General features: G+C 40.2%; 1 protein-coding gene across 1 annotated transcript in view; it reads left to right on the top strand.

Annotated features, from left to right (window-relative positions):
- The first annotated feature begins 1,597 nt into the window (after positions 1-1,597).
- lrpprc (leucine-rich pentatricopeptide repeat containing) overlaps positions 1,598-13,238 on the top strand; it is a 169,820-nt gene continuing 158,179 nt past the window's right edge. The window contains exons 1-5 of the mRNA XM_061911204.1: positions 1,598-1,812; positions 10,670-10,872; positions 10,964-11,086; positions 11,177-11,298; positions 11,455-11,513. Of these exons, the coding sequence (XP_061767188.1) occupies positions 1,634-1,812; positions 10,670-10,872; positions 10,964-11,086; positions 11,177-11,298; positions 11,455-11,513 (686 nt within the window). The 5' untranslated portion in view covers positions 1,598-1,633. The remainder of the gene's footprint in view (positions 1,813-10,669; positions 10,873-10,963; positions 11,087-11,176; positions 11,299-11,454; positions 11,514-13,238) is intronic.

Genomic DNA, 13,238 nt, shown 5'->3' with positions numbered 1-13,238 from the left:
AGAATGTCTGTTCTGAAGCCCACAGTAAGGAGACGTAACTTCATCACGTCGCCTGGTTATTAACTCCAACCCAATATATTACACCTTCGACAAGCAAAATGAAGAAATACGCTTGCAAGTTCCAGAACGATTGGAAACAAGAATTTCAGTTTATCCAGGAGAGTTCAAAGGGGAAGGGGTATGTTGCCTGTAAATTTTGTACAACAGCTAGACTTATCCATTGAACGCGGTGAACGGATATACTCAGCCATGAACGGTCAGTCAGCGAAGCACAAAGCGTCCGCAGCGCAGCATCGTTCACAACCCAGTATCATGGCCCATCTTGCAAAATGGAGACCCGATGGTGTATCTTATGCTGAGACAAAGATGGTTATACTGATAACTGGAAGCAACATCCCATTCTCATTTGCGGATGTCTACAACAAATCCGTGAAGGATGTTCCCGGATTCAGAGATCGCTCGCCAATACGCAAATGGCAGAACAAAGGTTGCTCAAATAGTGAAAGGTAAGTGTTGTTGTTTTTTAGTAACCAGCAAGCACAGTACAGTTAGTAGAACTGTGTTTTTATTACTGTGTATTTGATAGGTGCCGTCTGAAATTCAACTATTTATTTTATTTATATATATATAACAACATAAATATACATAGCTAGAATTCACTTAAAGTTAAGTATTTCATACATATGTATATATATATATATATATATATATATATATATATATGTATATGAAATGTATATGAAATATTCGAGTTGGTGAATTATACGCCACCCCTCTTAACCACGCCCCCAAACACGCCTCCGCCCCCCCCCCCCTCCCGAAATCGGAGGTCTCAAGGTTGGCAAGCATGCTATAGTGTTAGTTTCCTATTTTATCCTAGTGATATATCACTAGGCCCTACTACAGCAATATAGGCCTAAGCCGATCCTCTTTTTGGGATTTCAGAATACCGTATTTCCTTGAATTGCCGCAGGGTGTATAGTATGCGCCTGCCTTGAATTACTGCCGGGTCAAACTCGCTTCCCAAAGTAATTAGCGCATGCTTAGTATTACTGCCTGGTCAAACTCGTGACGTCACGAGTGACACTTCCCCTGTCATCATTTTCAAAATGGAGGAGGCTGATTTCAATACCGGTAATTTGAAATCGCATAAAGGGAAGAAGATTAAGAGCTATTCAGTAGGATTTAAGGTCCAAGCTTACATCACACTCAAATTTTTACCGCATTCCTTTGGTAAGTGCCGGAGTGAGAAGAGGTTTTTAAAATAATTAGCGCTTGCTTACTTTTACCACATGCCTTTGGTAAGCGCAGGAGTGAGAAGAGGTTTTAAATTAATTAGCGCCCCAGCGGCAATTCAAGGAAATACGGTATGAATGGTCAGCCTGTTTTAGTGTGGATTTGGATTGATGATGTGAAACCGTAAAGCCAATTAGAAAATGTAGGTTTTACTTTTGTTATTATTATTTTTTTTCAGGATTCATGAGCGGGAGGTACATATCGACATTGTTCCTCAGCGTTCATTTAGTCCGGCAACCAATGACGCAACACCAAACGTCACATGAGAAGTCTCGCGGTGTTTCGGGGTCAAGATGTACGGAAGCCCTCTCGTTTATTCTCTCCTGCCACAGCAAACATGGCAGCGCTCTTGAGATCAGCCCGCTTACTGAAGTTTACCCCTTCTGCCTTGCTTCAAATCACAGGCACCATCAGAACCGGGCCGCCGCTAAGTCGTCTGTACAGCGGTGCTCTCGGCGTGAGCAGGACGGGAGTTTTGAGCCGGCAGAGTCGCCCCGGCGTGGAAAGCAGCGGCAGGTATCACGTAACCCGCGAGCTAGCCTAGCCGCCATCCACGCGTTAGCATGATGCGCAGATGTCATTGAGCTTCAATGACAGGCAGAAACATGCTGAAATGTTTCTTTTTTAACAATGTTCAAAACTCTTAAATGTAGAATAGCATGTCGTTATGATAAGTCACGTTGTCATTAACGTGCTTGCGTTCTTGAACGTTATATAAAAGTGTCTCCCTCTTAGATAATTTTGATATGTTGTGTAACATTCCATTTGTTAAGTCATTTTATAATAACTTGGATATTTAACTTTTTTTTTTTTTTTCTCTTCAATTTTCACTGTGACTGCTCATGAGTAGACTCAAATCCCGGAATTTAAAGTATATCTGCCATACCGGTCAATTACACCTGTTTATCATAAACCATAACGATGCACATCATTATGGTTTATGATAAACAGGTGTAATTAATTTTTAAGCCTTCTTGTGATTTTATAACGTCCAGCATCTCAGGATCCATCACAAACTATGCTTATGTGAGAGGAATTCCAACTGAAGGTCACTATAATTGTCTTGTAATGTCCATGTCAAGGTCACAGCTGTTGGCACGCCTTCATAACCTCATAACCAAACTTGCGTGTTTGTAGTATTGATTGATTGATTAAAGCTTTTATTAGTAGATTGCACAGTTCAGTACATATTCCGTACAATTGACCACTAAATGGTAACACCCGAATCAGGGCTAGGCGATCGATATGGCCGTCTTTTAATATCTCGATATTTTCAGGCCATATTGTGATGCACAATATATATATCGATATTTTGCCTTGGCCTTGAATTAAAGGTCTACTGAAACCCACTACTACCAGCCACGCAGTCTGATAGTTTATATATCAATGATGAAATATTAACATTGCAACACATGCCAATACGGCCCTTTTAGTTTACTAAATTGCAATTTTAAATTTCCCTCGAGTTTCTTGTTGAAAACGTCGCGGAATGATGTGTACGTGTGACGTCACGGACTGTTAGGAAATATTAGCGCTGCGCACACAGCTAAAAGTTGTCTGCTTTAACCGCATAATTACACAGTATTTTGGACATCTGTGTTGCTGAATCTTTTGCAATTTGTTCAATTAATAATGGAGAAGTCAACGTAGAAAGATAGAGTTGGGAAGCTTTAGCCTTTAGCCACACAAACACACGGTGATTCCTTGTTTAAAATTCCCAGAGATGAAACTTTACTATGGATCAGAGCGGTCAAGCGAACATGGATCCCGACCACTTGTCAACCGGCAGGCTTCGGTGAGAAAATTGTGTCAAAAAGTTGCCTCTTACCGGAGATCTGTGGAGTTTGCGCCGTCCTTGTATCTGCCGTCGACTTCCCTCTGACACAGGCCTCAAGACACCCGTGGACACACTCCTCCGACTATCAGGTACTATTTAACTCACTAAACCACTAGCAACACAATAGAAAGATAAGGGATTTCCCAGAATTATCCTAGTAAATGTGTCTTAAAACATCTGAATCCGTCCCAATGCAATCGCCTTTTTTTTAACTTCATTTTTTCATTTTTTTATTTTTCTAGTCCTTCGCTATCAATATCATCATCATCCACGAATCTTTCATCCTCGCTCAAATTAATGGGGAAATTGTCGTTTTGTCGGTCCGAATAGCAATTGCTGCTGGAGGCTCCCATTATAAACAACGTGAGGACGTGAGGAGCCCTCACCCTTGTGACGTCATCGTCTGCGACTTCCGGTAAAGGCGAGGCTTTTTTATCAGCACTAAAAGTTGCAAACTTTATCGTCGATGTTCTCTACTAAATCCATCCATCCATCCATCCATCCATTTTCTACCGCTTATTCCCTTTTGGGATCGCGGGGGGCACTGGCGCCTATCTCCTTTCAACATAAATATGGCAATATTGCGAAATGATCAAGTATGACAGATAGAATGGACCTGCTATCCCTGTTTAAATAAGAAAATCTCATTTCAGTAGTCCTTTAACACTTGACACATATAATCACAGTAGTATGATAATTCTTTGTGTCTACATTAAAACATTCTTCTTCATTCTAGGGCTGTGCGATATGGCCTTTTTTTAATATCGCGATATTTTCAGATCATATCGCGATACACGATGTGTATCTCTATATTTTGCCTTAGCCTTGAATTAACACTTGATACATATAATCACAGCAGTATGATGATTCAATGTGTCTACATTAAAACATTCCTGTTCATACTGCATTAATCTATCCTAATTTTAAACTTTCATGCAGAGAAGGAAATCACAACTAAAAAAATCCAAATTTTTTTCTTACGGTTTTGATCTGGAAATATTTGCCTTGGAATTTTGATGGTGTGTGCTTGTGGCACCGAACGGAAATGTTCACATGCGGAGTAAGCACTCTTCATTCTCGAGCAGGTGACTTTTCAAATGATGCTACACATTAGCGGTAATGCTTCTTTTGGTAGCAACATTTTTGCCCCACACTTGACAAATTACGGTTGTCTGTTCGACATATTCCCACTTGAAGCCAAACCACCGCCAGACGATGGACCCCCTGCTGTTTTTCTTGGGAATTATTTCTTCCTTCATTTTTTACCAGATTCGCACCTTCTTTCTCTTGTATTACCACTAGCACCATAGGTAATGTTACCCATGCTGCTACCTCTCTGCTCCGCGAGGGCGTATACGTATGTGACGTATGACATGACAGTATGTGACGTGTGTAAGAATGTGCGCTTGCTGTCTGTGAGAAGGAGAGACAAGAAAGAGCGAGGAGAGCCTGTAGTGTAATGCCCGCAGCTAAAAGCAACTGCGTGAAAACCTTTACTTAAATATCACGATATAGTCATTTTCTATATCACACAGAGACAAACCTGCGATATATCGAGTATATCGATATGTCGCCCAGCCTTACTTCGTACTGCATTAATATATGCTCATTTTAAACTTTCATGCAGAGAAGGAAATCACAACCAAGTTAATTGACCAAAACTGTATTTATTTAACAGTTATTAAGCAGTGGCACAAACATTAATGTCATTTCAAAAACGGAAAGTGCAAGATTGTCAGAGACATTTTAAGTGTCAAATAAAAACAAGCTGCATAATAGGAAATCAAATAGTGTGCGTCCTTCGCTATGTGGTAGGTTACTACGGACGTTATTAAATTCTGTTGTTGACAGTTTTTTTCATACGGTTTTGATCTGGAAATGTTTGCCTCCGCATTTTGATGGTGTGGACGTGTGGCACCGAATGGTGATGTTGACATGCGGAGTAAGCACTCTTTATTCTCCAGCAGGTGACTTTTCAAATTATAACTACATATTAACAGTAATGCTACTTTTGGTAGCAACGCTTTTGGCCCACACTTGACAAATTACGGTTGTCTGTTTGACATATTCCCACTTGAAGCCAAACCACTGCCAGACGATGGACCCCGTTAGGGCTTGGCGATATGGCCTTTTTTTAATATATCGATATTTTTAGGCCATATCGCGATACACAATATATATCTCGATATTTTGTCTCAGCCTTGAATTAACACTTGATACATATAATCACAGCAGCATGTTTTCATAACATGGTCACTACAGCCTACTTTGTCTTGTTATATTCTTATTTTACTGTTATATTGTTATTCCCATTGTTTTTATTCTTTTTGTAATATTTCTCTATTTTGTTTCCTTTTAAACCCCCATTATTTACTTTTTACTTTTTTCTTTAAATTGATGTCAACTCTGTACACTGCTGCTGGAATTTTAATTTTCCTGAAGGAACTCTCCTGAAGGAATCAATAAAGTACTATCTATCTATCTATCTATCTATCTATCTATCTATCTATCTATCTATCTATCTATCTATCTATCTATCTATCTATCTATCTATCTATCTATCTATCTATCTATCTATCTATCTATCTATCTATCTATCTATCTATCTATATAATCACAGCAGTATAATGATTCTTTGTCTACATTAAAGGCCTACTGAAATGAGATTTTCTTATTTAAACGGGGATAGCATATCCATTCTATGTGTCATATTTGATCATTTCGCGATATTGCCATATTTTTGCTGAAAGGATTTAGTAGAGAACATCAACGATAAAGTTTGCAACTTTTGGTCGTTAATAAAAAGCCTTGCCTTTACCGGAAGTAGCAGACGATGTGCGTGTGACGTCACTGGTTGTAGGGCTCCTCACATCCTCACATTGTTTATAATGTGAGTCTCCTGCAGCTAGAGCTATTCGGACCGAGAAAGCGACAATTTACCCATTAATTTGAGCGAGGGTGAAAGATTCGTGGATGAGGAAATTTACAGTGAAGGACTAGAAGAAAAAAAAACGCGATTGCAGTGAGAGCGATTCAGATGTTTTTAGACACATTTACTTGGATAATTCTGGGAAATCCTTTTATCTGCCTATTGTGTTGCTAGTGTTTTAGTGAGTTAAATAGTACCTGATACTCGGAGGGGTGTGACCACGGGCGTGTTGAGGGAAGTCACGAAGCTGCAGCAGGACAGAAGCTCCGCTGATCTCCGGTAACAGGCGACTTATTACCACAATTTTCTCACCAAAAACTGCCAGTTGACATGTAGTTGGGATCCATGTTCGCTTGACCGCTCTGATACAGAGTAAAGCTTCACCTCCGGGTAATTTTAAACAAAGAAACCCCGTGTGGCTAAAGGCTAAAAGCTTCCCACCTCTATCTTTCTACTTTGACTTCTCCATTATTAATTGAACAAATTGCAAAAAATTCAGCAACACTGATGTCCAAAATACTGTGTAATTGCGCGATGAAAAGAGACGACTTTTAGCTGTAAGTGGTGCTGGGCTAATATGTCCCCTGCAACCAATAACGTCACAAACACACGTCATCATATGCGTCATCATTCCGCAATGTTTTCAACAGGAAACTCCGGGGGAAATTTGAAATTGTAATTTAGTAAACTAAAAAGGCTGTATTGGCATGTGTTGTAATGTTAATATTTCATCATTGATGTATAAACTAACAGACTGCGTGGTCGGTAGTAGTGGGTTTCAGTAGGCCTTTAAAACATTCTTCTTCATACTGCATTAATATATGCTCATTTTCAACTTTCATGCAGAGAAGGAAATCACAACTAAGTCAATTGACCAAAACTGTATTTATTAAACAGTTATTAAGCATTGGCACAAACGTTCATGTCATTTCCAAAACAGAAAGTTCTAGATTGTCAGGGATATTTTAAGTGTCAAATAAAAATGAGCTGCATAATAGGAAATCAAATAGTGTTCGTTCTTCGCTATGTGGTAGGTTACTACGGATGTTATTAAATTCTGTTGTTGACTATTTTTTTCATACGGTGTTGATGTGGAAATGGTTGCCTCGGCACATCGTTGGTGTGGCACCGAATGGTGATGTTGACATGCGGAGTAAACGCTCTTCATTCTCTAGCAGGTGACTTTTGAAATGATGTTAAATATTAGCAGTAATGCTACTTTTGGTTTCAACGCTTTTGGCCCACACTTGACAGATTACGGTTGTCTGTTGGACATATTCCCACTTGAAGCCAAACCACCGCCAGACGATGCACCCGTGCTGTTTTTCTTTGGAATTAATTATTCCTTCTTTCTTTCGTATTACAGCTCGCACGGCTCCGCTAGCATCACTGCTAACGTTACCCATGCTGCTACCTCTCTGCTCCGTGAGGGCGCATACGTATGTGATGTATGACATGACAGTATGTGACGTATGTAAGAAGGTGCGCTTGTTTGTCTGTGAGAAGGAGACACAAGAAAGAGCAAGGAGTGCCTGTAGTGTAATGCCTGCAGTTAAAAGCAACTGCGTGAGAACGTATTCCTTGAATATCACGATATAGTCATTTCTATATCACACAGAGACTAACCTGCGATATATCGTGTATATCGATATATCGCCCAGCCCTAATCGGAATAAGTTTTTCAACTTGTTTAAATCGGGGTCCACGTTAATCAATTCATGGTGTAAATATACAGTATACTATCAGCATAATACAGTCATCACACAAGTTAATCATCAGAGTATATACATTAAATTATTTACATTGATATCAGCACTTCAGTCAAAAACAATTGTATCATCTGAGACAGGGGTCGGCAACCTGCGGCTCTTTAGCGCCACCCTAGTGGCTCTCTGGAGCTTTTTCAAAAATGTATGAAAAATGGAAAAAGATGAGGGGGAAAAGAATATAGAAATATATTTTTCGTTTTAATATGGTTTCTGTAGGAGGACAAGCATGACACAAAACCTCCCTAATTGTTATAAAGCACACTGTTTTTATTAAACATGCTTCACTGATTCGAGTATTTGGTGAGTGCCGTTTTGTCATACTAATTTTGGCGGTCCTTGAACTCACCGTAGTATGTTTACATGTATAACTTTTTCCCACTTTCTGAGATGTTATATGCCACTTCTTTTTCCGTCTCATTTTGTCCACCAAACTTTTAACGTTGTGCATGAATGCACAAAGGTGAGTTTTGTTGACGGTATTGATTTGTGTGGAGTGATAATCAGACATATTTGGTCACTGCACGACTGCAAGCTAATCGGCTAGCTATATGTAGAAATTGCTTCATTATGCCTCATTTATAGGTATATTTGAGCTCATTTGGTTTCCTTCATGTCTTATTTCAATTTATATCTCATGACTCACTATGTAATATGGCTGTTATTTTTTTGCGGCTGCAGACATATTTGTTTTTTTATTTTTGGTCCAATATGGCTCTTTCAACATTTTAGGTTGCCGACCCCTGATCTGAGAAATGGACATTGAAACTGTGTCGGTCTGACTTGGTAGGATATGTACAGCAAGTAATGGACATAGATAGATCAGAAAGCATAAGAACAAGTATATAAATTTGATTATTTACATTTGATTATTTACAATCCGTGGAGGGGAGGGTGTTAGTTTAGGGTTGAAGTTGTCTGGAGGTGTTCTTTTAATGCGGTTTTGAAGGAGGATTGACATGCACTTTCTTTTACACCTGATGGGAGTGCATTCCATATTGATCTGGCATATAAGGAGAATGAGTTACGACCTTTGTTAGATCGGAATCTGTGTTTAAAATGGTTTGATGAGCTCCCCCTCGTGTTGTGGTTATGATGGTCATTTACGTTATGGAAGTAGTTTGACATGTACTTCGGTATCAGGGAGGTGTAGCGGATTTTATAGACTAGGCTCAGTGCAAGTTGGGCTGGGCGATATGGCCTTTTATTAATATCTCTATTTTTAGGCCATGACACGATATACGTTGTGATATTTTGCCTTAGCCTTGAATGAACACTTGATGCATATAATCACAGCAGTATGATGATTCTATTTGTCTACATTAAAACATTCTTGTTCATACTGCATTAATATATGCTACTTTTAAACTTTTATGCAGAGAGAAAAATCACAAACAAGTCAATTTACCAAAACTGTATTTATTAAACAGTTAAGCAGTATCACAAACATTCATGTCATTTCAAAACATGAAGTGCAAGATTGTCAGAGACATTTTAAAACAAGCTATTAGTGCACTTTTGTGCATGATGTCACTAAGATGACATATCAAAACAACACTAAATTAAACCGCACTTTTTGTACAGAACACCACTACAATACCTTAAAACAAATAAAGTGCACTTTTGTGCATGATGTCACACAAGATAATTCAATAACTGTCAAATAAAAACAAACTGCATAATAGCTAGATAAATAGATAGATAGGTAGATAGTACTTTATGATTCCTTCAGGAGACTTCCCTCAGGAAAATTAAAATAGGTTCCTGCGCGCGTTATCTTTCTGTTGTTGATTTTTATTTCATATGGTGTTGTTCTGGAAATGTTGCTTCGGCATTTTGTGGGTGTGGCACTGAACAGAGATGTTTAGATGCAGTTTCAAGCACTCCTCATTCTTTAACCGGGGACTTTTCAAATGATGCTACATATTGGCAGTAATGCTACTTTAATAGCAACTGTTTTGCCGCATAAATGTTAAATATATTCCCGCTTGAAGCCAAATCGCCGCCAGACGATTGACCCTGTGCTGTTTTTCTTGGGAATTAATTATTTCTCCATTTGTTACCAGATTCACACCTTCTTTCTCTCGTATTACCACCCGCACTTCACCGTTAGCATAACAGCTAACATTATCATGTCGCTACCTATCTGCTCCGCGGGAGCGTGTGACGTTGCACACGTGACGTGTGTAAGAAGGTGTGCTTGGTTTGCGTCTCTGTGAGATGGAGAGACAAGAAAGAGTGGGAAACGCATGTAGTGTAATGCCCGCAGCTAAAAGCAACTGCGTGAGAATTTATACTCGAATATCACGATATAGTCATTTTCTGTATCGCACAAAAACAAACCCGCGATATATCGAGTATATCGATATATAGCCTAGCCCTAGTTTGTAGCCCAACTAAAGTTTCCAATTCCTTGACTCGGGTCAAATATTGCAATTACCGTATTTCCTTGAATTTCCGCCGGGGCGCTAATTATTTTAAAACCTCTTCTCACTCCGGCACTTACCAAAGGTATGCAGTAAAAATTTGAGTGGGATGTAAACTTGCATCTTAAATCCTAATGAATAGCTCTTAATCTTCTTCCCTTTATGCGATTTCAAATTACCGGTATTGAAATCTGCCTCCTCCATTTTGAAAATGATGACAGGGGAAGTGTCACTTGTGACGTCACGAGTTTGACCACGCGGTAATACTAAGCATGCGCTAATTATTTTGGGAAGCGAGTTTGACCTTTGACCCGGCAGTAATTCAAGGCAGGCGCATACTATATGCCCTGCGGCAATTCAAGGAAATACGGTAAATGCGATTTTGCTTCAGTTGCAGTTTCTCTTTTCCCTCCAGTCTTGCCGGGCGGCACGCAGCACTTTGTGTGCGCAGCTACTCTGTCGCCACGGAGAATAAGGACGAAGTCAGCAATGCGGTCCTGTCCAGGCAAGCACAACACTTCGACTGGGCCTTGGCCAAGCTGGACACCTCCGTGAGAAGGACTGGTCGTATCACCAAGACCATGCTGCTGCGCATTTTCCACGACATCTGCAGGGCAGGTATAAGCACTGCATGTGTACTCGAATCAGTATCCCAGGAATAAATTTAATGCGTAAATAGATCAATAATTGATAGCTCTGTTATTTGTAGGTTACCCAAGTAGTAACCAGGCTTTGTTGCTGCTGCGAAGCTGCGGCACCCTGCTCCCAGAGATGGGCCTGCAGGAGCGCACAGAGCTGGCTCACCGCATCTGGGAAAGGCTGCAGGAACTTGGTGAGAAGTTTGCCACACTGTGATGGGCTCCTTGTTGTTGTTGGAAAGCACTTGCAGCAACAGATTTGTGCTCTTATTCTCTTGCCCCAGGTGCACATTATGATGTGAGTCACTACAACGCCTTGCTGAAAGTGTACCTGCAGAATGAGTTCAGGTTCTCGCCTATGGGCTTCCTAGACAAGATGGAGGTCGCCAAGGTCCAGCCAAATCGAGTGAGAGAAAGAAACCACATCTTCTCTTGTTACAGATGTTATGCCCCCGTTTTTCACATCTTCTAAATTGGATGAAATTCAGTCATTTCTTCATTGTGGGATGAATGCAAATCGAGTCTATCCTAAAAAGTACATCCCATGTATTTGTCTTCTTAGGTTACCTACCAAAGGCTCATTGCTGCCTACTGTCAAACTGGAGACATACAAGGCGCCAGGTGAGCAAACCATGTTTGTACTCATTAACCGTCCTCACATCACTTCCTGTCCTGTCAAGTCGAACATTAAGTCTGTGTTTGCAACCGCTGTGAAAACACTCATTTTCTGGCTCAACTGGCTAACGATGTTGGATCACGGACCTTAAAAGAAAACCTTTTTGGTATACATTTTTGCTTATCGGCATACCGAGAATTCGACCTGGCTTAAACTTACTGTGGTTTCGGTACTGAGCATCCAACAGCTAGCCAAACGGTACTGACAGTTGATACTTATCGGACAACTGATTGTCAAATCAGACATTCAAGGTTCGCCCTGGGTGATTACCATTATGCCACCAAAAACAACCGCCTTGACTGAAGATGACACAAAGAACTCCCTCTTGACTTGTTGTCCGAGGGCTTGACTGCTGTCAAGACGCAGCAAAAGCAGCTCCTCGGTCTTCTGCAGGAGGTAAAATCATTGCACCTCCAGAATGCAGAAAGGGACTGTCGCATTCAAGATTTGGAATAAAAAGTAGACAATTAGAACAATATTGCCGGATAAATTTTGTGATCATTTCTGGACTGGATTTAAAGCCGCGCGCTGTGGCTACAGACAAGCGGTGGCAGGGCGTAGAGCAGGGGTAGGGAACCCATGGCTCTAGAGCCAGATGTGGCTCTTTTAATGACTGCACCTGGCTCTCAGATAAATCTTAGCTGACATTGCCTAACACGATAAGTAATGAATAATTCCGCTGGTAATCACAGTGTCAAAAATAACGTTCAAAATATAAAACATTCTCATGCATTTTCATCCATCCATCCGGTTTCTACCGCACCTGTTCAAGAAGTCGCATTAATGGTAAGAAGTATTTTATTTATTTTTGGTTAGCCTCAGAATAAAAATGTTATTAAAAAGAATAAGAGACTTATTATACTCTAAAAATGTTGGTCTTTCTTAAAAATACACGCATATAGTTGATTTTCAGTGTTAAAAAAATAAATATATACATATATATGTGTATAAATATCGCTCTCACAGAAATATATTTAAAAATATTTGCCTTGTATGGCTCTCTCAGCCAAAAAGGTTCCCGACCCCTGGCGTAGAGGAAGAAACCTACTCGACAGAGCAACAGGTGGTATCGTTCTTCCAGAGCAAAGGAATAAAGATGGACCTGGAAAACATCGAGTTTTTTCACCCGCTGCCCAAGAAAAACAACGACAAACGAGGGACGGCGTGGCGCAGTGGGGAGACTGGCCGTGCGCAACCCGAGCGTCCCTGGTTCAATTCCCACCTACTACAAACCTCGTCACGTCCGTTGTGTCCTGAGCAAGACACTTCACCCTTGCTCCTGATGGGTGCTGGTTGGCGCCTTGCATGGCAGTTCCCTCCATCAGTGTGTGAATGTGTGTGTGAATGGGTAAATGTGGAAGTAGTGTCAAAGCGCTTTGAGTACCTTGAAGGTAGAAAAGCGCTATACAAGTACAACCCATTTATTTATTTATTATTTAAACCTGCTATCATAATGAGGCTTGTGAATAGAAAGAATAAAATCACACTTTTAAAACAGGGACCCAAACTGAAAGGAACTAATGTCTATGTGAATAACCATTCTATGAAAAAGAATGCAGACATCACTAAAAAGCAAGATACCTGAGAAAACAACAAAAACTTCAGCACACCTGGGTAACAAATTGTAATATATTTATCAAACTGAATGAATGACTCTCAGAAGGAAGCAA

The sequence above is a fragment of the Nerophis ophidion genome, linkage group LG09, assembly GCF_033978795.1.
Source record: "Nerophis ophidion isolate RoL-2023_Sa linkage group LG09, RoL_Noph_v1.0, whole genome shotgun sequence".
Taxonomy (NCBI): Eukaryota; Metazoa; Chordata; class Actinopteri; order Syngnathiformes; family Syngnathidae; genus Nerophis; species Nerophis ophidion.
The sequence above is the reverse complement of the archived record's forward strand: the minus strand, read 5'-3'. Positions and strand labels throughout refer to the sequence as shown.